The sequence below is a fragment of the Coturnix japonica genome, chromosome 23 (genome assembly GCF_054131305.1).
Source record: "Coturnix japonica strain WE chromosome 23, WE-NBRP24, whole genome shotgun sequence".
Lineage (NCBI taxonomy): Eukaryota > Metazoa > Chordata > Aves > Galliformes > Phasianidae > Coturnix > Coturnix japonica.
This window is the reverse complement of record NC_140685.1, coordinates 2,452,183-2,473,965: the sequence shown is the minus strand read 5'-3', so window position 1 is coordinate 2,473,965 and position 21,783 is coordinate 2,452,183. Positions and strand designations below refer to the sequence as shown.

Genomic DNA, 21,783 nt, shown 5'->3' with positions numbered 1-21,783 from the left:
CATTGCTCTGGGCACAGACACATTTCTTAGTGCATCACTTCTCCACTGTTTTTGCTGTGATAGGAATTACTTTTCTGACCAAAGGCAATATTTTTCCCCCTTGAAATCACGTGTGTTGATACCATAACACTATGAACGCAGACACAGAGCTGAGTAGGAGCTAACTTTAAAATTAAGCTCCGTTTCAACTTTCATATTAAGAAACACAGCCTGGAGAAATCAAGCAACAAAAGAAGGATGATCCCATGTTTTTAGGGTGAGCAAAGCAAACTTCTGGAGTGCTATAAATGCCAGGTGTGGAGCACAGCTGATCTGGGTACTCATCCCTTGTGGCCATGGTGGACAAGCATTGGGGTGGTGGAATCACCATCGTTAGAGGTTATTGATAATAAGGCAGATGTGGCACATAGGGATAAGGCTTAGTGAGCATGGTGGTTATGGGTTGGTGGTTGGAATAGATGATCTTAGTGGTCATTTCCAACCTTATTAATACTATCATACTGTGGACTGCCCAGGGCTCTGGTGAAGTCCCCATCCCTGGAGATGATCCAGAGGTGGCACTGAAGGATGTGACCTTGGGTGGGATGTGGTAGGTCGGGTTGGTGGTTGGACTTTGTGATCTTCAAGGTCTCTTCCAACTGAGATGATGCTGTGATTCTGCAGCCCTGCAATATTTCAGACCCATGCCCAGCCCCTGTGCTCCCAAGGTGCTTCCAGCAAACCTCTGACCCACACCAACAGCTGGCTCCCACTGGGGAACATCATTTCTTTGCCACGCTTTTGTTGCACGGTTTATTTATCTGCAGCAAGCCGTGCCCTGCTGAGAGCACACAAAGGATGAATTGGGCTGAATGGGACCGTGTGTTCATGCTGAAGCTGCTGAAGTCTGTGGCACGGTACTGGAGAATCCGGAGCTGTAGCAGTGCTGGGTGTGCCCCGTAGCACAGGACACCCAGCAGAGCCCCGAACCGCCCCGAGAGAGAAGCGGCCGCGGTGCGGGCGGAGGGCGGGGAGCGGCATCGGGCTGCGGGGCGGCGGAGAACGGCAGAGGGCGCGGTGGGTGAGGAGCGGGGGGAGCCGGGCGGAGGGGCGGGAGCCTCGGGAGCCCCAACCCGCTCCACTCCGAGCGGTGCGGACGGGGAAGAAGCGGCCGCACCGCTCTGCAGCATGGAGGGGAACCGGACCCCTCCCCGGTACGGCTCGCTGGAATCCACCCGGTGGCCGCCCGCCAGCACAGCGCCAGGTGAGCTCCAAACTTTCCCACCCCCCTCCGGTGTTGCCCCCTTCCACCTCCCCCCAACCCTACGTCGGGTTGCGGAGCATCGCGGTACGTCCCGGAGCGGGGAGAGCGGCTGGGGGAGACCCGGAGCCCCCCGCAAGGTGGGGGGAAAGACGGAGAGAAGCGGCTGGAGGGGAGGAGGGTGGCTGGGGGAAACGAAGTGATGGAGGGGGGACGGAACCCTCCACCCGGCTGATGCATCCCGGGGAGGTGTGGAGGCAGCGTGCTGCTGTAGGCATGGCTGTGATGGGCACTGTGGGGTGCCCGTGTGGCCCTTTGTTTCTTTTCCCCACTCCGAGAGATTCCTCCTGTAGGAAGCGGGTAGGCAGGGGGGGGGGTCTGACCGTGGGGTCACCAAGCCAAGCCCCTGGGGTGGGAGACAGCATCACATCCCTCCTGCCAGGACATCCCTCCAACATCTCCCCCATCCCCTTCTTTTCCCATCTCTTTCTGGTCTCCACCAGACCTCTGCATGCAGCAGGACAACAGTGAGCAGCCAGAAAGGCAAAAATGGGAGGCAGAGAGCAAACTTCAGCATCCCACTTGATGCGAGTGTGTGGGTGCTGCTCAACTCCGTGGGGAGCATCCTGAAGTTTTTATCCTCCTTTGTGCTTTCTGGCATAGCAGCACTTATCCCCCCCAGCCCCTCCTGCATGGCAAGTGTCTGGGTGGGGACCTGCAGTGATCTGACCTTGTCCTCCAGGTCTGAAGTGCCTGGCTGTGTGCTGAGAGTGCTGGAGGCACCAGGGGTGTGAGCACCACATCACCTCTGCAAACACTGCCCAGAGCTGGGCAGCAATTGCTCTCATTATCAAACATGCACTGTATCAACAAGGGCTGGTTTTGATGAGCTGGATGCCCCCTGCCCACACTGCTTTCCTTGGTAGAATAGAACTCACAGCTGAGTTAAAAGCCCCTTGGGATGGAGCCCAGGCAAAGATCTCTGCCCTCCCTCCCCAGGGCACTGGCAATCTATTGCCCAACTTTAATCATGAAAGAAATCACTTGCAACTCAACCCTGCACTGACTGCTGCTGTGACTCATCCTGGGCTTGCTGCTGGCTGTCTAAATGTTTGCACCAAAGCCGTATGGAGTGAAAGTCTCCAGCTATTATACTCCTCATTAACGATACTCTTTTCCCCTGGGCTGTGTGTGACGATCAGAGCGGTCCCAAGTTGAAATCAAAGCCTTCTCCTGTTCTTCAGTTTGCCAGGTTGAAGCTGTTGGAGAGCTCTGTGGGCAGTGTGGGGCTGATTCCTGTGCCTGGTTCCATTGGCACATGCGTCTATGGGAGCTGCACATATGTGGGTCATCCTGCATCCCTTAACAGACATCCAGCACCACAACCACAGGCCCAGATGTAAGGGGGCACTTAGAATTGGGTGTTATAGACCCATTCAGTTTTGGTAAAACCATCTCCAGGGAGGTCTTTGCCGAGCTGCCTGCTGTGCAGTGTGCCCAGGTTTAGTCCCTCCTGAGTTCTGAGTGTTCCCACTTGCCACCTGCAGGGGATGCATGGAGCCCTGGCTACCCCAGGCTGCACAGGGAAGCAATGCTCTGGCCCATGCTTGTATGTGGGGCTTCAGGAACTTGGTATCACCCCACATCTGTCTGGAGGAGGCCTCTCCTGGACTAGTAGGGAAGATCCATGCAAAGCCCAGCTGGTCTTGATGAAGTAACTTGGATCAGGAGGGAGCTCTGGAGATCTCGAGTGAAAAGCAGGCTCAGTAGTTAGGTGGTGTTGTTCACAGCCTTGTCCAGGAGGTGTCTTGGACCAATGATGAAGACTTCTCAACTTCTCTGGTCCCAGTTCTGGTTTCCTGAATGGTTTCTGCCTTTTGGTCACTTGCACAGACTCTCTGGTTTCTCACAAGGTTTGCTAGATGGGTTTCATGCAGAAGTGTGGCAGCGTGTCCCCTTCCCCAGGTGTTCACATACCCTGTGGTGTCTTTGGCCCCATTTCCAGAGCCCTTGGCAAATCTTGGTGCCAAATACAGCATGAAGGATTGGCTGATATTGGCCTTACCTAAAAGCACAGCAGCAGCAACTTGGCATTTATGATCCCGAGGACTTTTTCTATTCCTCATTGAATTTAGAAGGTGTGAAGAGAAGGTGCCCAGGGCAGATTTTAAGGAAGCAGAGGGACAAGTGCACTCCCCCAGGGGTCCATGGGCTTCATTTTGCAGGAGCTCTCACCTGGGGCTGCTCCTTCTCCTTGATTAGAGCTCTGTCAGCATCTTCCCTGTTGTACCCAAGGGCACATCTCACCTTAGGGACACAGACTGCCACCCCATCACCAGTGGGAGCCTCCAGCTCAGGTCCTGTAGCTATACCTCTTCTGTGAGATACCCACCTGGCTCTGGTTCACAGTACACTCCTCTGCTGCTGGAAGTGACCGTGGGCAGAATTCACCCAGCACTGCCTCCTCCTCCCTTTGGTACACAGGTGAGGATTTACCTCTCCCAGATGGGCAGACTGCTGCTAATGAGGCTCTGGGATGAGAAGGGAGAAGGAGTGATGCTGACACCTGTTCCAAGCCATTGTGCTCGCCCACTGGGAAGCAGCTGGCTGATGACCTGAGCCAAGTACTTCTGCCACCGATGATCAAAGACTTTCTGGGCTATTCCCTCACCCACCCAGACCAGCAGTGACAGCCTCCCTCCCCCAGACCCACCTCTGTGCTCCAAGATTTGTTCCTGACTAATGAGAGCTGCAGCGAGCTCGTTTCTTTGTTTACTGGAGAACCTATAAAATAATCAGCCTTGTCATTTCAGTTTGGTCGCAGAAGTGACGCTGAGCAATGCAGCTTTTTCTGACAGATATAGAGCCAGACTGAACTACAGCCGAGCCCCAGGGAGCCTACAAGCACACGGCGGCTGTTCTATCTGCAACCTCATGTGTGTTGTTACCTGCTTGTCCCTGTCAGCTGCAGGGAGATGTGACCAGGTCCCTTAGCAACAGCAGTCCGGTCCTGCAGAAACCACATCCTTGGTCCCATAGCAACCACAGTCCAGTCTCCTAGCAGCCCCATTCAGGCCAGTAGAAAGCAGGCTAAGGGAGGGTTTCCAGCACTGGTTTGCAGCAGGGACAAGAACTGCTGGAGGGCAGCACATCCCACCTCATTTTCTGCTCAGCTCACATATCCAGTGGTCCATCAGGGAGGGGCTCCTGAGAGCATCCCAGCAGCTTGGGGGTGGGAATGGTTAAGGATTCCATGTGAAGGTGTTGGGAGAAAGTGCCTGTGTGGCTGGAGGAGAGGGAGATGCGCTACAATTAATCCTCATGAGTTTCTAAGTGAGAAAGGGTGGAAAACTATTCCCCAAACCAGTCACACCAACCTGAACTACGTGCATTTCTGCTATTCAGCCTTCTCCTCCAGCAGCCTCAGAAACGTGCCTCACCGGAGACAGTTTCTCCAGCAGTTCTATGTGATGGGTAGAGAACAACTGTGTGGGGTGTTCTGCCTTGTGCCTGCACAGCGATCCCTCCCTGCCCTACTGGGCCAATCCCAGGGCTGCAGAAACTCTCCCAGCAGAGTTGTGCCTTGTGGGGATGCAAAGGAAGCTCAGTTTTCCCCTGTTGTATGTGACTGTTAGTGTTTCTCATAGCCTGGCTTTGGTGTAGCTGCTGAGCTCTCCACCCCCCAGCCTGTGCTGCCTGTACATCACAGGAGAGCTGCATTAGCCACTGTGTGATGAGCACACTGCTGTGCGTCAGTGATAACGAGCTGGGTGATGTGATGCTGGGAGCTGGGCTGGCAGGGAGGTGGCAGCTGGCCTGGGAGCAGAACCTCAGCTGTCATCCCATAGAGCAGGCTGGGAGCTGCGGGACCTCAGTGTGACTTTGGCTGACAGAGCTGGTGGGGAATGCAGGGCTCTGCTTCTGGGCTCTCATCCTGCCTGCCCCCAAACTTGCCACCAAAATACAACAGCCTCTTTTTCCCATGTTTTGCTTCTGATCTGGAGCAAGTGGCATCCCTTTTTCCTGACTCAATTTCCCCCGATGGGTTGCAGAACTCCAGGGGATAAGGAAACCGAACTGCCCTGCTGGGTACCATGGGAGGATTCACTCACCCTGCAATGGAAAGGGAGCTGCAGTGGGACCTTCACCTCCGTGACTCCTTGAGGGTTCTGTGTTATATGGGCCCGGGTTTGGCCCTGGCATGTCCTGCAGGAGGATGCAGATACAGGCTTGTGTCTCTGGGGGTGCTCAGCTGGGGGGTCTGATGCTGCTGCGTGGTGCTCAGTCTTGTGTGGAGCACAAATAAAGGCTAAACACATCTGCCAGTAGCTCAGTGCCCTTATGTCTGGTGGTGATTTCCCATGTCAGGCTGTCTCCTGTTGCAGCACCCAGCGGGTAGCCTGGAAAAGAGGTTCAAGCTGTATGTGTAGCCTGGTGATGCTGCTTGGTGTTGTCCTCAGCACCAAGTTAATGTCTGCTGCTGGCTAATGTGTCTCCTGCTTCCTTTGCAGAGGATGAGATCATTTCCATGGCTGACTCCACCACCACCATCGATGACATCGAAGGGGAACTCTTCAAAATCGAGAGAATCAGGGAGATCCTGGTGAGGAGGGAGTCAGAGCTGCGTTACATGTGAGTGCTGGGAGCCAACCTATGACTGAGCTAAAACATGCCCATGGAGCTCTCCGAGCACCGCATCTGCTCTGCAGGTTGATACTCTTGGGTTGGGCTTGGGAAGGGACCCAAGGTTTGGGGGTTCATTGCTGCTCCCTGACATGGGCAGCCACAGGACCTGAATTTATCATTGAATCATAGCACATCATGGTTGGGTTGGAGGAGACCTTATGGCCTCCCAGCCCTACCTGCCCTTTTGGAGCTTCAGCATAGAGGATTTGTGCCCACAGAGTGCCAGAATCAATGTAGCCCTGCCTAAGAGACAGAAATGAAGCCACTGTAATGCAGAGGGATGGTGACAAGAGAAAAGTCCATGTGATAAAGCTGCACAGCCCCTTTGGAGCCATTGGTGCATGCAATCCTATCACTGGCCTAACACGCAGGGAGGGAGCTGAGAAAAAGCAAAGGCCAAAGGGGCTGCAAGGCTCATTTGCAGCATGGGATAAACAGTGCTCTCAGCATCAGGTCCTGAGCCGGAGCCATGGAGACGTGGCTGCCAGCACTGCCCTGGTCTGACTCCAGAAGTGCTGGGGTGGGCACAGAGGGAGCACACCACACACATGGAGCTGAGGTGTTGATGTTGGAGATTGCAGAGGATTTCTGGGAGTCACAAAGAGTGAAGTAAGTGTTTGAATGTTTTCCATGGCAACTGGCACCTAAATCTCACAGGTGCTGTCAAAACTCACAGCTCGTGTTTCTTACCTCGTTGTTTGTTTTCTTTCTTGGCTTGCACTTGGGAATCACCTACAGAAAACACATGCTGGGGTGGGTACAGCTGCAGCATTCGTTGCTTGAGTGTTCTGGGGAACAGCAGGACAGCACGTCAGAGCTTGAGCAGCAGACCTGTGAAGTGAAGCCATCAGCTTTGGTGGGCAGGAGGAGCTGGGGCTGCCCTGAGAGCTGGGGACACAGGAACCTTCTGCACACCAAGGCTATATGAGATAGGGGCTGGGGGTTGGAGTGGGGCTTTTAATACAGTGAGGGATATAAAAGTCATATTTAGGGTCAGGTGGGGGCTCAGGGAGATGAACACCTCCATTGAAGTGCCACCATATAGTGATGTGAGTCACCTGGTCAGTCAGTAGCAATCAGTGTTTTCTTCTTGTTGAAAATGTCAAACCAACGCATTCCTACGTTGTTGAGATGTCCGTGCTTGGAAGATAATGAAACCTGCTGCAATGAGATGTCTCAGGTGGCAGAGATAACCCCAGCTCCAGCAGCAACCACCCGGCAGCTTGTCTTTGCTATCTCTCATATTGTATTAAAATGACAACTTTTATTATTGCCAATTCATTACCTCTGCCAAGAGGGAAGGCTTCCTCCGTCTGGGATGTTCACCTCCTACAGTGGTATCACACAGGGTTCCTCTCTGTCGCTCTGTTGGTTTCCCTCTCTCTAATTAATATTTCTGGTGCCCCAGCTCCAGTGTGACTCATCTCAATGGGGTGACTCAGCGAAGGGCTGCGGGATTACAGGAGAAGCAGACAGGGCTCTTAACAATGCACACCTCACCGGGAACCAGGGGCACATCTGTGGCAGCAGCTCGTGGGTCCAATTGTGTGTTACCTGCAGACAGGGAGCATGAATAAGGGCTTTTGCACTGCTCAAAGACGTGGAGCTCGTGAGAAATCTGAGCTGCATGATGCCAGGTTGGATGCTCTGCCACAGTGCACTGCTGCACTGGAGGCTTGAGAAGGTCGTGCTTCATGTTGGGTACTTGGTAGGGCTTGGGACGACCAATGGAGTCTGTCAAGTTGAAGATCAGGTCACAGTTCCTTGATTTCAATGAACCAACAGCCTGTACCCCATTTCCATGCTATCCATCCTATCGCCTGGTGCACGTGCCAGGTTTTACTAAGGTGTTGTCATTGGGGTGATGAGACTTCTGCTTCACTAACAGCTGTGATCTCATTTGTGTCTCTGCAGGATGGATGACATTCAGCTCTGCAAAGAGATCAGCCGGCTGAAAAAGGAGCTTCAAAAGCTCCTTGCCCTTCCTGGTAAGGTTCTGTAGAGCTGCACCCTGCCATGTGCTCAGCAGAAAGATCTCCATGAAGCCCAGGAAGCTCTTGGCCAGCTCCCACATTGGGATGCTCCCGGAGATGCTGCTGCTGAAGGCAGCAATGAGAAGCTTGAGCTTAAAGTGCCTTTAGTAGTTCAGAGGGGTGGTGCTGATGGGACTGTGACACCAGCAATATGGAAAAAAGCAGTGTTTTTTATGGAGGGTATGTGAACTCCGATGTGCTGTAACCCAAGAGTGCATATCATTAACTAACTCCATGTAGCTGGTTTGTGCCCAACCTGATGTTTCTGGTGGCATCTGTGTGCCCTATTCCCACCCAAATATCACAGTGTATTATTTGATGGGGATCTTTCCAACAACACAACTGTTGTGAGAAGTTCCTCCTACCCAGACCCCTGCATCAACACCTCCCATCAATACAAAGCAGACTTGAAGCCTCAGATCAATACACAGCTTAGGGAGTTGCTGAGACCCTGCCTGCAGGCTGGCTCCATGCTGTGAATTCTACTGCTTTTTTATATAGCTGAAGGAAGGCAGGAGATTGATCCATCCTGAGCTGGATTGATTTTGGAGTTGGCTGCTGAATTCAGAAATGGCATTAAATAGCTGCTACGCAGGCAATTACCATTTCCGCCCAAGCTAGCTGTCCATATTTAACACTCCCTAGCGCTAGCTCTATCATCTTATAGAATCACAGAGTGCTTTGAGCTAGAGAGAACCTGTGAAGATCCTCTAGTTGAGTGCCCAAGGATTTTTATGTATTCTCTTTGCTACTCTATACTAATTTGTATAGAATATGAGTTAGCAGTGATGTGTTTCTCAGGGCTTCACTAATTCTCTGCACAAGGAGGTGGCGGTGCCCCATCCATGCAGACACCCAAGGTCAGGGGATGAGGCTCTGAGCACTGATGGAACTGTGGGTGTCCCTGTTCAGAGCAGGGGAGTAGGACCAGATGGGCTTTGAAGGTACCATCGGCTCAAATGATTCTGTGATTATATGTGACACAATTGGGTCGCATGGTGCTCAGAAGCAGCCAGGTGGGGTCCCTGGAGCCCTCTGTGGCTCAGCACCATGCTGGCACTGTGGCTTGGTGTGCTGGTATAGGAAACATGGGTTCAGCATATCTCAGCAGGAGGATGACACCTGAATCTGACATTTCTGAGCACCTGGGGGTCAGCAGTGCAGGGTGGAGACCCCCAGGGAAGCAGAGGAGGGGTCTCTAAGCAAGGTAGCCGCAGTGGTGGGACCGCACCTTGCTTAGGGACCCCGCTGCCTAGTGAAGCTCACAGTTACGTCTCACTGTGCTCATCCCTGCGGAAATTTCTGGGGTAGAACTTAAAAATCTGACTTTGATGACACTGGGTGGGTTGAGATGAGATTTGTTGCTTATTTAGCAGCCTGTATCTGGATCCAGGTGCCTGCTTTGGGTTGGCTTTTACCCCTGCTCTCATAGCCATTCCCAGGTGGAATAGAAGCAGAGCAAGCTTGGCTTGGCTCAACTTGGCATGGGAGGGATGCAGAGGAGCTAAATACACTTCCTGTGCTGCAGAGACCGAGAAGTCCAATGAGGAGAAGCAGAAGGAAGAGGAACTGGTGCAGCAGATTCACAAGCTGGTGGAAACACGGGATTTCCTGGTGGACGATGTGGAGTTTGAGAGGCTCAGGTAGCTGGGAACGATTTATTCTTTGCAGTGAAGACACTGCAGTCTTTCCTCAGATCTGTATTATGCTTTGACAGACACTTCTGGATTCCTCGTTGCTCCCTTCCCATGTGCTAAACAATCTCTTTATTGCAGGGAGAGAGAAGAAGACAAGGAAATGGCAGAATTCCTGCAAAGTAAGCTCTCCAAAAGCTACCTCCAGAAAGCAAGTAGGTGGTCAATGAGTTATATACCTTACACTGAACCTCCCTGGTAGTTTCTTCCCTTCACTAAGCAGTCTGGTCCCAAGATTGCATTGCTCTGTGTAGAACTAACTCAGTGTGGGGAGGTGCTGGTGCTGGAGAGTCGGTAGAGATGGAGTGCTCCCATACATTTCTCAGCCAGCATGTCCCAGGACACCTGGGATGAGCAGGTGTCATTTTGTGGTTCATGTACTTCATTGGACTCTTCCTGTGGGAGATGGAGAGGTCAAACCTTTCTAACCAGCTCCTTCCATTTAATCATGCACTGACTAAAGTGACAAGTCATGCCATCCACCCAGCCTTCCTCTGGGAACTGCAATGCTGCCCTGACACATCAGAAGTGATGAGCTTTCTGTCCTTGTCTCCAAAAAGACACCAGAATCTTACAGTGCCTCTTTCTATAGCTCCTGTCAGAGAGAAGAAAATGACTTCAAGGGGGCAGCAAACCTCTGCACCATACATGACCAAAACAGGCCTCACCCTGCTCAAGGAGTGCTGTGGCTTCACCTGCTCCATCATGTAGCCAGCTCCCCTGCATGGGATGTGACCATGGTAATGTGCTGGGCTTTGTGACAAGGACTTCTTGGGAGTACTGAAGCTGCCAAGTGTGGGGTGGGTTGGTTGGTGCTGATATGTGGGACACAGAATCCTGGCACAGTTAAAGCAGGGTGTAAGGGACCACCAGCCCTACTCTATGGGATGGTGGCTGAGGAAAAGTGTCAGAGCCCCACTGAGTCCTGAGAGAGGGTATGGAAGGGAAGCAGTGGTCACTGCTGGGATGAGGATATGGAAGGAAGCACTAAGGGAATCACATGGTTGCAACCCATGGTCTCCTATTTCTTTTCCTGCCCAGGTCTCCAGCCAGAGTCCACAACCTGCTCTCTTCTGAGAGTTCCAATCTCCCGTCATTATTCACGCTTCCCACTGCAGCACCACTACTGACGAGGCTTTCCATGCAGGCTGGTGCAAGCTTGAATGATGGCATGTTTCCTTGGTGCCACATCAATGGCCAAACCTCCATGACATCAACAAGCAACTACCTTAGCTCAGCTTGGAATAAACGTGTGCAGCAAGCAAGTCCATGGCAGAGATATTCTTCACCTGGACAGGGTAACTAAAGAAGCACTGGAGCTAAAATTTGGGGAGCATCCGCCATCCAGTGTTGCTGGACACGTCGTTGCCACAGATCTCATCCTTGGCCTCGTACCACTTTGTGAGTCTCTGTGGGCTGATTCCAAAAGACTCTTTGTGGGGGTGTCTCTGGTCCAGGTTTTGTTGTGTTTGCATTAGTTTTATGGCTCTGGTGGGGCTGTGGGAAGGGAAGGGAGGCAACCAAATGAAGGGCTGATCTCTGAGCAATTCAAGATGGCACAACTGGAGCTGCTAATGCCTGTCATGACAGCACAAGGGGTTTTGTTCATAAGATGTGAAGAGCTTTCACATATCCAGCCCTGCCTGCCCTGTAGGATGGGATGGCTCTGCTGGGTGGTATGGGATGAGGGCGGGGGACATTTGGTGGCTTCCCAAGAGCTTTGTTGCCCTGTAGCCAAGCTGCTGAGGCCTTCAGCTCAGCGATGCTGCAGCTTGCTGCAGTCCTGAGATGGTGTTCCTACCTGGGTCCTGCATGCCCAGGTCAGTGAGATCACCACCATCTGTCTCTTTTCCTTGCACCTGACAGCACATTCATCCTGATAGAACACAACAAAGGTGGGACCCCGCTTTTGGTATCCTCTTGAGGTCTCAGTGTGAAGCCTCCTTACACGTTGTGCTGTTGTTGGTGACCTCCTGCATCGCACAGTACCTGCCTGCTGGTCCCCATTTCCCTTTGCTTTGGGGACATGGAACCCTGGAGGAAGCACTGTAGGTCTCAGAGTGCTTCCCTCTGCTCCGCCAGCCCTGTGGAGCAGCACGAGGTGCCTCCACACTGCAATAAGGTGCTGTGCCTGTTGCTCAAGCAGACGGACCATCATCAATAGCATCCAGCCTGGAGCTGGCGGGGCAGATGGGGCCTCTCTTACTCCCTGCTCTTCCATTCCCTGCCCTGTGGCTGCTTGGCTTCATCACTCTGCAGCCATACATGTGGTGCAAAGTGGGCATTGGCTGTGGACAACAGACCAGCCCCTTAAGACCTAGAAACCCCCTCCCTGTGCTGGCCTTCCCCAGGCCTTCTTTGGAAGGGGAAATAGGAGAGCCAAATTGCTTGGGCTGACAGGGAGGCAAAGGAAAGGAAGAGCTCTTGATTCACAGTTTGACCCCCAAATTAATCCCTGCTTCCACCCTGTGAGGCCCCACTGCTTGTAGGGCAGGGAGGATGGCCAGGAAGGAGGTGCAGAGGATCTTGACTCACTTTGCTATGTGTTTATGGTTGTGTTTGTCATGGAGAAAGGCTGCTGTCCTGGCTGTATGATTCCAGTTGGCCTGTATTGATCTGATGGCAAAGGTGTGCAGCACATGGGAGCGACACTCCTTCACGTGCATTGATTTCAACCCAAACTAATAAATGTCTGTTGGAAGCTTGGTTTGTAAACATCATTTCCTGCTTGGGATCGTCACAGAGGTGTGTCAGGTGGTGTCACAGCAGGGTGGCTGGAGCAGAACATGAACCAAGTCCCCTAAAGCCAGGCTGCATTTTGGGATCCCATGGTGTTGCAGGAGTACAGACAAAAGGGTTGAGACTCCTGACCCTTCTCTTTCTGGCTGATGATCTAACACTAAACTCCTGGATCAGGCTGAAAAGCCTTTGGGAAAGCAGGAGATGCCCTTTCAGGTTCATAAGCACCTCATGGTGGCCATAATGAGGAGGAGAGAGGCAGCTTGTGGGCAGAGAGGCAGGACAGGCTTTGTACAGATGTGTGGGACCAAGGAGCTCACAGTGACTCACAGACACGATGTGTTTTTATGCCAGTGACTGCTGAGGGGGAACCAGGCAGTTCTATTCTCTTGAATAGAAACTACATATTCAGAAACAATGCTCTAATTTGGGTCTAATGACTCTCATGTCTGCCATCTGGCATCCAGTGATGTTTGGCATGCCAAGTCCTGGCTAAGTGCTAATGATGAGGTTAACAAGCCAGCGATGTTTTCTGAAGTCACTACTGAGGACAGCAGTCAGTGCTGGCATGGGGTTGTCCTCCTAGGTCCTCGCAGAGCACCTAAGGGAGAAAAGCATGTCTCCAGGTGATGTCTCCAGGGTACTGCAGCATGGGGTGACCCTCCACACCTCTGTATTAGAGCCTGTCCCATCACTTGGGTGTGCAGTGACACCAGGCACTGTATTAATTAGAGCTGTATTAGAGCCTGTCCCATCACTTGGGTGTGCAGTGACACCAGGCACCACCTGGCTGCTCTGGGGCACAAGTCCTTCCATGGAAATACCACTATCAGTGGTAGGACCTGAGCAGTGGAGATCTTTATTTCCATCTCCTGCCCACACTGATGGAACAATGGGCTGCTCCAGAGGAAATGTGAACAGGGTCCAGATTAAACCGGTGACAACATTTCAATGTGATGGGGATTTTCTATCAACAGTCTGTGGATTTAACCAACGCTTAAATCATTCCTGTGCCAACAGAAAGAAATCTCAACAAATATCAAAAAAGAAAACAAAAACAAACCAACACCCTGACACTCAAAATCAAACAACACAATGCAAACAAACCCAAACCCTGCAATTCTGCAAGGAAAAGACAGGCAATTAGCACACACACACACACACACAAACGGTTGGTTATATGCAACATCACTGAGCTTAAACCCTGGCACCTGATCAGGGAATCTTAGTTTCTGCTTCCATTTCCCACAGCAGTGTGAGTCACATTGCTTTTGCTTCACCCACCATAACAAGGCAGATGGGGCCGGTAGGCAGCATTGCAGTCATTGTGATGCTCAGGGAAACACCTTGCCCTCACACTTTCCCACCTGGGACACCTCCCATGTCACAACCCCTGTCCTTACAGTTTGGTTGGCATTAGGCTCAGCTCCATCCCCCCACCTGCTCATGCCAAAGCCTAAAGTGCTCTTGGAATGACTCCATGGCCACGGGTGGGAGAAGAGAGGACAGCTGAGTCACCTCTCAGGGTGGGTATAAATGCTCCTGGTCACTCTGGATATATCCCTGCAGAGAGGAGATGCAAGGACACAAACACACCACCTCATCTCTGCCAGGATGAGTCATGAGTTGACTTTTCCAGCAGCATTTGTGATCGTCACAAGTGCCTCTACAAAACATTTACCAACATCTGATACCCCTGAGGACCTCACTGAGATGCACCCCCTCCTGTTTGTTTTTCCCTCTCCCTTTTGCTGCCAATGTTTGGTCTCACCAAGGAACAAGGGAGGACAGGATGCAAGGCAGTGCAAGATGGGAAGATGCCCTGGGGGAATGGCTCCTGCCCTGGCATGGAGAGATGCTGCCCAAGGAGTTTCCAGCAGAGACCCATGAGACTCAGCTTGTGGGTTTTGGTCTTTGCCTTGCAGGAAAGCCAGCACACGGCCTTATAACTGATTCTCATCTTGATTTGATGGCTGGACTTGGACCTTGATCTTGGACCAGCCTCATCACTGCAGATAGCCTGGCCATCACCAGACCTCAGCCTCGAACCTCTCCTGCTATTGCTGGCATACCATGGGGTACCCACCTACAAGTGAGGCTGTCCTCCTGCCTGCCTCGCTCCCCTCGAGGCACAGCCCACTCTTGCTCCTCCTTGACAGTCACAATCCCCATTTTACAGTAGGAACATAATGAAATCATTAAAGTGTGGGCACACGGTGGCTGCATAAAGTTGCAACATCTTTTACTTTCCCTTGCCAGCCGGAATGCAGAATGCCACTCACCTCCCACTGCTCTGGTGATCTATTCAGAAGAACACAGGGCCTGTCTTGGCCCACACAGCATTAATGTGTCAAGGTTTTGGAAAGAAATGAGCTCTCTCTTCACATACAGCAGCAATTACTGCCCTTGCCTCTGCAACTGAGTTCTTCACTGTTGTGTTTTCTTCCACATTTGCCTGCACAGGACAACGTTCTGCTGCTGTGTGGCCTGAAATCCACCATGTGAAAGTAAGTAGTCCCCTGGTTCTGTATCCATCACATTAGGACTCACAGTGAACAAGCAAATGCTCGCTGCAGTTCATTCACTTGGTTCATCCTTCACCTGTCAACATTGGTTCCAACCACCCCAAGAAATGGATGCATCTTAAAACATACTGTTTTTAATAGTGTGAGAAGGTGTGAGTGACAATGCAGGAGGGAAGGGTGAGAAAGGTATGAAACTTCACTGACGTAACCTATAGTAAAGCCTACAACACCTGTAGGTCTCTGTCCTCTCACTCTTCCCATCTTGCTGGGCCTTTGCTGGCAGACCAGGTCAAGTTGGCATCTTCCTCACAGTCCCATAGGCATAGCTGCTTGCTAACGGTACTGTATGCCCTTTCTTCTCACCTCCATTAAGATGTCCATGAGGTCCTGGATAAACTGCTGAATCTAAGATAGGAAAGAGAGATGGTAGAGCTCAGTGCTGGATAAGGTGTCTTGCAGTAGGGATGGGAGCATGAGGCAGGGGGGAGCTTATTGGCCCTTTAGGAAGACAAATGTCACTGATCAAACTGGAGGATAAAACCTTGGTGGATCTGCATCACCAGAATGGTCTTAAGCTGGCAAGTCTGAGTTCAGGGCAGGAGTAAATGGATCCAGACCTTGGCAATGGGTTGACCTGCACATCCTGGCCTGCCCTGCCAGGCTCCCACTCCTTGTCACCCTGCAGCAGGGACCCACACACAGGTTTTCCTGATGTCTTCTGTCCAACAGAGGGCACAGGTGATAACATAGGTATCTGCTGTGCATCTTGCTTTCCCTGGGCTCTTCCCACCCTTTGGGCAGCTGAGGGTCATTACTGCTCCTCTATCTGGGCACGGAGAAGGGGTCTGGCTCCCCTACCACATTCAGCTGTGTGTAGCTGTCATCCACTGGCACATTCAGGCTTCCTTTCACCTGCTCGCTCACGTGCTGGAAGAGGCTGAAGATGGCCATCTTGATGGCCCCCAGCTCCTGGGTTTTCTTGGCAGTTGTTTTCTGTATGTCAGCCCAGCGAGTCTCCTGAGAGGAGAGGAGACAGGCAGCATGTGAACAATACCCAGCAAAGATGCTGCTTCAGCACTGGAGATCCTGATCTGGAGACACTAATTTTTACAGTCATCTGTTTTGCTGTGAGGACCACGTGCTTGCTGAAGGTGGTCCAGCTTGGTGTGATATAAGCTGATCCAGATACCACCATAGTTGTTTGTTACCCCCAGAAGATTCTCCATCTCTCTGCTGGCTCCTGCAGCCCTCGCTCTGATGGGTCTCACCCCATTTGTGCTCCCTGGGAGCTGGGAATCCCACTGCTACCTTCCCACCCTCCATCTCTGCCTGATGAGACTCAACTCATTCCAGGCCTGGGAGATCTTCCCCTGCCTGTCCCATCTTTCCTCACCCAGGTGAGAATATCCTTGGTAGCCTGCTGATAACGCAGTTCAAGCTGATCCAGGTCGTCCTTGTACTGCAGGCTCCCATCTTCAGCACACTGGCTGAATTCCTCAGCTTGCTCTTTTGCCTCCCTGAGCCCACGTTCTGCTTGCAGCAGGGCTTTGCGCATCCTCACCAACATCCTGTAGCGCCACATGATGGCCTGGATCTCCTCAAACTGCAGCACAGCGGGGTTAGTAATCCCACCCCCCCATTATAATGGAAAGTCTTGCACTGTTCATGAGGTGCAGCACCTGCCCCAGCTGGAGTGTCTTCCCTTGTTGATGGACTGCCAGCCAAGTTGGGATGAGAGCAATGCCCCATCCCTGGTAATTTCCAGTTGGGCTGTTCCCAGAGGTGCCATAAGCAAGGTGAGACATCACACCTCTACTACAAAGGAGCAGCACTCCAATAAAACAAAGCACAAATGCAACTGCCTGCACTGATCTACCTGGAGCTGGGAAGGGGCCAGCTGGCATCCCAGGAGAATGAGTGATGCATGGAATGATGCCCAGGCTTCCTTGAAAGGATACAGCTTGGGTTCCCATCCCTAGACAACACTCCTCCCACATCATCAATGTGACACGAAACAGTGACTCAAAGTGTTCCCCATTCCACTCATCTCTGTGCCTTTACCCCCTTTAAATAGTTTTCCTTTAGTTTTCCCAAGTCTTCCCCTCCTTTTCTGGTTCTCTTCCTTTAACTCTGGTCCCTTTGGTTCACCCTACTTACAGGGAACCTCTTCCCATCCCATCTGAGGTCTCTGGGCTTGACCAAATGCTATGATTTTCCTGAATATATCTTTTCTTTTCCATGTTTAATGCCCATGTAAGGCCCTCCCTGTGGCCATGAACTGCTTCCCACACTCACCTGTGAGATCTTCACCACATCCTCCAGGTATGTTCCAAAGATGGAGTAATTCTGCACCCCGACACTGAGTTTCTGGTGCTTATTTTTCAGCTCTTCCAGTTCCTTCCTAGCACTCAGCAGCTCATTCTCCTTCTGTATCATCAACTCCCTTTCTTTGCCAGCTTTCTTTAGAGCTTGGATTCGCATTTTATCATTGTCCTAGCAGTGTTCCCCATAAATACATGCACATAAACATGCACACAGGGAAAGGAAAGCGAGAGAAGAAGGAGTTATGTCATTCAGCAACACTGTAAGGAGTTATCTTTCCCTGGGAACACATTCCATCCCTGCTTAATGGGACCATCTCATTAACACCAACACTTTGGTCTTGGAGACGAGACCCTGGGAGGCACTTTGCTTTTCAGACCTACTGCTATCAATCAGTGGGGACAGTATGAGCCCCTCCTGGGGGTTGCCTGCGGCCCTCAGGGGTCACAGTGGTGCAGGATGAGCTGCGTGCTGCACAAGCCCTGCCAGGGCTTTGCATGTCTGGCACAAAGTCCCGAGCTGCCCTTAGGGCTTAAAGGGGATCCATGCAGAGAGGGGTGCCCACAGTCCTTCTTCCCAGGGAAGGGGAGGAATTGGCTTTGTATCTCAGTGTTGTGCTGGATGGATGGAGGAGGGGCAGCTGTACCTTTAGGGTCCTCTCAGATTTCTTCATGTGAGCCTTCAGCTTGGCCTCCTTAGCCCACAACTCCTTCCACCTGCAGGTGAGGTTCTCAATCCTCACCCTGAAGTCCTGGCAGCACACAGGGAACACAGCTCAGCTGTCTGTGATGCAGCCAGCCACAAATGCATTGCCACCCTCCAAAAAGCCACCCCAGCAGTGATCAGTGCCCTTCCACCCTTCTCACCTCTTCCTTCTCCTCCAGAATCCTTTGCATCTCTTGGGCTTCTTTCTTCTTCTCCTGGAGGCGAATAAATGGAGACAGAGAGTCCTCCTCGGTCAGTTTGAGTTTCCTGCCACAGAAGCATTCATTGTGGTGACCGACTGGGCTCAGCACCTTGGCAGGGTGTTGGTTTGCTGTGTCCCATCACCCACCCAGGACCTGTCTCAGAGCTGGTCCAACAGCAAAGAGTCTCTGAGAACCAGGGTGGATTGCTCCCCAGAGGGGATCCCATGGAGACAGCAAGGAGGGATTGCAGGGCTGAGGAGGGGAGACGAAAGGAGAGGTTGGAGTGGTGGAGGTAAGGAGATGAGTGGGGGAGATAAGGGATGTGAGCTTGCAGGGGTGGGGGAAACAGAAGTGGATGGACGGGCTGGAGGAATTCCCTACTTGAGCAAGGGCAGCAGATTCTGCCTGTACTGCATGCTGAAATAGTCTGACAGGTCCTCATTGTCCACGGTGGCCATTGCTTCAGCCATCAGCACGGCCCAGAGAGCTCAAGTCCTTGTGCAGCTGCCGCCCCGTCACCCCAGGAGCTGCCCTGTAAGCCCACGGGCTCAGCAGTGCATAGGAGAAACACTCAGCAAGGATAAGAGCCCTGAGAGCCTCCTGCTTCTGCTTTCTTAGGGCATTCTGTGCCCTGGCTGTGCCTGTTGCTGCTGACTGTTGGTGGTTGGTTGGCATGGAACAGGTTCCAAGGCAGTTGGAGGACGTTCAGGCAGTTATATGGAGACCAAAGCAGTGTGATACCCCACATCTTCATGGAAGGGACTGCAGAGTGCATGTGTGCCCTGCCTGCTCCGCACCCCGTGCTGTGTCTTGGGCTGCCAGAAGGGCTCTGCTGCCCTATGGGCTGGGGGGGTGCCTTGTGATGAACCCTTTACTCCCAAAGGTCCCCCACCCACAGCTGGCAGTGACCTCCAGGTCTGCTCCTTCTAGGAGACATTTCACCCTCTATGTTTGCCAAGGGCAACCTCTGCCTTCCTCAGCCCTTACATGCAAGATCCATCTGCAGGCTACTGCATGTAAAATGCCCCTGCCTCGGTGGTGAGACTCTGCAGGTAGAAGTCTTCATTTTGGCTACAGCCTCAATCTGTATCAGGGAAATTACTTTCAGGCAAACATCACCCTGTGCTCATTATGAACCAGCAAGCTGGGGAAAGGCTGCCAGCTCTGTCTGTTTTAAGCAGGAGGAAGATATATAGTACAGGTGGGGACCATTAGTGGTGTGAGAGATGCTTCATTGAGAAACAAATGACCAAGGCAAAGCCAGGGATGCACTTGGCTTTTATTATGGAGGTTAAAATCAGCCACAGGTGACTTCCCTATAGACAGCACTGAGCTGCTCCATCCCAGTGGGTCAGGCAGACTCCATCTGGGCTTCTGGGGGCGTGCAATCATGTGGGGGGAGAGCAGAGCAGCCTGAGGTGGCTGCTGGGTGCTGGGATCAGCAGCTCAGGCAGTTAAAGTTCATTACCACTATGAATAATTGGAGGCAGGCATTTCCAAGGGGAAACACTGGCTGGTTTCCCAGCCTCACTGAGAATTCCCCGTTACATGACACTGCCCTACCAATGACAGGCAGCTCTGGGGAGCAGGCGGCGCCATCAGCTGCTTGACTGCTCATGTCTACATCAGGGCTGCTGCTCTGCCTTTGCCTCCAGGGTGTTTCATCACTCAGGGGGGCTGTAACACCCACCCATTGGGTTTTTGCTCACCACGCTCTGTTGTTTAAGAGGAAGCACACAGATCCCATTCAGAAGATGCTGGTCCAAGAGCTGTGACAGTCAATGCCATGCCCTGTCCTGGTGGGTCTTCCCCAAACCTGGATCCATTTCACGGCTGCTGTGGAAATGCCCTCAGATGGCTTTTTTTCCTTCTCTTTCTTAATGTTCCTAATCACTGTTTGCTGCTTTTATCCTCTCACCAAGGTTTTATCTTTGACAAATGCTTTCCTCCTCAATAGACTATGCATTAAAAAAGAGTTTCTTCCTATCGTGCTCTCCATAGCAACTGCATCAGCTTGCCATGAATAAATTACCTATGATTTGACATCTCTTATTAGAATATAGAAAATGCCATTTCTGAGTCACAGCAGCCCAACAGAAACCTTTTCATCCTTCAGGTTCATCCCCCATCTTTCCACTCTTTGAAGGAAACTACTTCTTTTCCTTTCAAATCCCCTGTGCTCCCAAGGACCCTGGAGCTGAAAGCGGATGGAAAGCTGATGCAGCCTTTCCCTTCTGGTCTGCAGAATCCCCAGGTAGAAAACACTGCTGCTCAATCCCCCGTGGACCTGGAGCTGTGGGGAGGTCCCAGTGTTGCTCTGCAGGCTGCTCAGCCCAAAGTACCCCCAGTTGCCTAAAAAATATGGATTTTCCCTGGGATGGTGTGGCCACAGCCCAGGAGAGGGAGCACTTAGGAAACAAGTGTGCAGTCGCTGTGCAGCCCCAGTGCTGCCCTAGCAGAACTCCAAGCAGCATTCCTGTGCATGCAGCAGACGTGGGAGGAATCTGCTGACCTATGATGGGAGGGGTGAGGGACCTCGAGTCACCACCCGGTGCTGCTCCACACTGTGCTCCTCTGCCACCTCCTCTGCATTGCCCGGCACTGCATTAACCCCAAGAGATGAGGCTGTTGGAGGTGCCCATCAGTGCCTCCTCCACTCTGCAGGGCAGTTCTCAATCTCCAAGGTTCCCCAGTGCTGGTTTGTCCCAATCCCTCTGCACCCCAACCTGGAGGTAGCTGGGGGCTGCCACAAGGAGCGGGCAGAGCTGAGAGGTGGTTCCCTCTCTCCCTGTTACCTCTCTGTGTGTTTCTATCTGTTGTTTCTCCCTGCTTTCCCACTTGTGTCCATCTCAGCTTTTGCCTTCCCTGCATGTCACACCACTGAGATGCCATGATGGGTTTCTGCACATACCAGGTGCCGGTGACTCACCCAGCTTCTCCCTTGCAATGTTATCTCTATCCTCATTGAGCTGGCTTGCCAGAATTGCCCAGGTATGAAACTGCATCTGGGTGTGTAGGCTTTGTTGCAGAGGGCTGCCCTGCACCTCCCTGCCATGTCTGCTGCCCCAGCTGCTCCTTCCCATCCTGCTGTTTAGCAGAAGGGTGTCTGCAGACGGCAGTGATGCCTGGAGATGGGGAGGATTTGCTGCTAAAGAGCAGCAGCCCTGGTGTTTGGATGAAGAAGGCAAAAAGGGAATGCGTTTTCCTATTGCAGAAGTTGAATTCAACACAGGTGTCTGGGGAGGTTTCCATTTTAAGACCTCATTTGCTGAGCACATCTTTATAGCGGGCAAAAGAGACCAGAAAGGACAGCTTGCTCTTTGTGCACAGAGAGGTCCATGAATCAAAAACATAAGGATGATTCGTCATGAACAAGGAGCAAACCGTGACTCAGTGCTCGGACATGCCTGCAGCAGCGGCAGCACAGATCCTCGAGATGTTCAGCACAGGTACATTGACGCTAACCTGATCCCAAAGGGTCCTTCCCCCACACTTAGTAGGTTTCCAGCATGTCAGGTTGTTCCCTTCCCTTCCCTTCCCTTCCCTTCCCTTCCCTTCCCTTCCCTTCCCTTCCCTTCCCTTCCCTTCCCTTCCCTTCCCTTCCCTTCCCTTCCCTTCCCTTCCCTTCCCTTCCCT

At 52.3% G+C, this 21,783-nt stretch overlaps 2 protein-coding genes across 3 annotated transcripts; one reads left to right on the top strand and one right to left on the bottom strand.

Annotated features, from left to right (window-relative positions):
* Positions 1-1,119: 1,119 nt before the first annotated feature.
* On the top strand, positions 1,120-12,354 carry LOC107322286 (bMERB domain-containing protein 1-like). 2 transcript variants are annotated; one of them, XM_085523265.1, is made up of 7 exons: positions 1,120-1,243; positions 5,752-5,872; positions 7,841-7,914; positions 9,488-9,602; positions 9,735-9,775; positions 10,246-10,393; positions 10,695-12,354. In XM_085523265.1, the coding sequence occupies exons 1-6, from the start codon at positions 1,168-1,170 to the stop codon at positions 10,362-10,364; spliced, it is 546 nt and encodes a 181-aa protein (XP_085379391.1). In that variant the 5' UTR covers positions 1,120-1,167; the 3' UTR covers positions 10,365-10,393; positions 10,695-12,354. The 2 variants fall into 2 exon arrangements, with proteins under 2 accessions (XP_085379391.1, XP_015735673.2); XM_015880187.3 differs by having other exon boundaries at positions 9,735-9,808.
* Positions 12,355-15,029: 2,675 nt separating this feature from the next.
* CCDC42 (coiled-coil domain containing 42) lies at positions 15,030-18,706 on the bottom strand. The gene is made up of 7 exons (XM_015879516.3): positions 18,529-18,706; positions 18,106-18,211; positions 17,886-17,990; positions 17,213-17,410; positions 16,311-16,520; positions 15,776-15,934; positions 15,030-15,322 (listed from the first exon to the last, which is right to left on the bottom strand). Exons 1-7 carry the CDS (start codon positions 18,615-18,617, stop codon positions 15,251-15,253), a joined length of 939 nt encoding a protein of 312 aa, XP_015735002.1. The 5' UTR covers positions 18,618-18,706; the 3' UTR covers positions 15,030-15,250.
* Positions 18,707-21,783: the final 3,077 nt, after the last annotated feature.

Coding starts and splice junctions, on each gene's coding strand:
- LOC107322286 (XM_015880187.3), top strand. CDS start 1,168: ATGGAGGGGAACCGGACCCCTCCCCGGTACGGCTCGCTGGAATCCACC. Junction 5,873..7,840: donor GAGTCAGAGCTGCGTTACAT/GTGAGTGCTGGG, acceptor GTGTCTCTGCAG/GATGGATGACATTCAGCTCT. Junction 9,603..9,734: donor GTGGAGTTTGAGAGGCTCAG/GTAGCTGGGAAC, acceptor TCTTTATTGCAG/GGAGAGAGAAGAAGACAAGG.
- CCDC42 (XM_015879516.3), bottom strand. CDS start 18,617: ATGGCTGAAGCAATGGCCACCGTGGACAATGAGGACCTGTCAGACTAT. Junction 17,991..18,105: donor TTCTGGAGGAGAAGGAAGAG/GTGAGAAGGGTG, acceptor GTGTGCTGCCAG/GACTTCAGGGTGAGGATTGA. Junction 15,935..16,310: donor CCAAGGATATTCTCACCTGG/GTGAGGAAAGAT, acceptor CTCTCCTCTCAG/GAGACTCGCTGGGCTGACAT.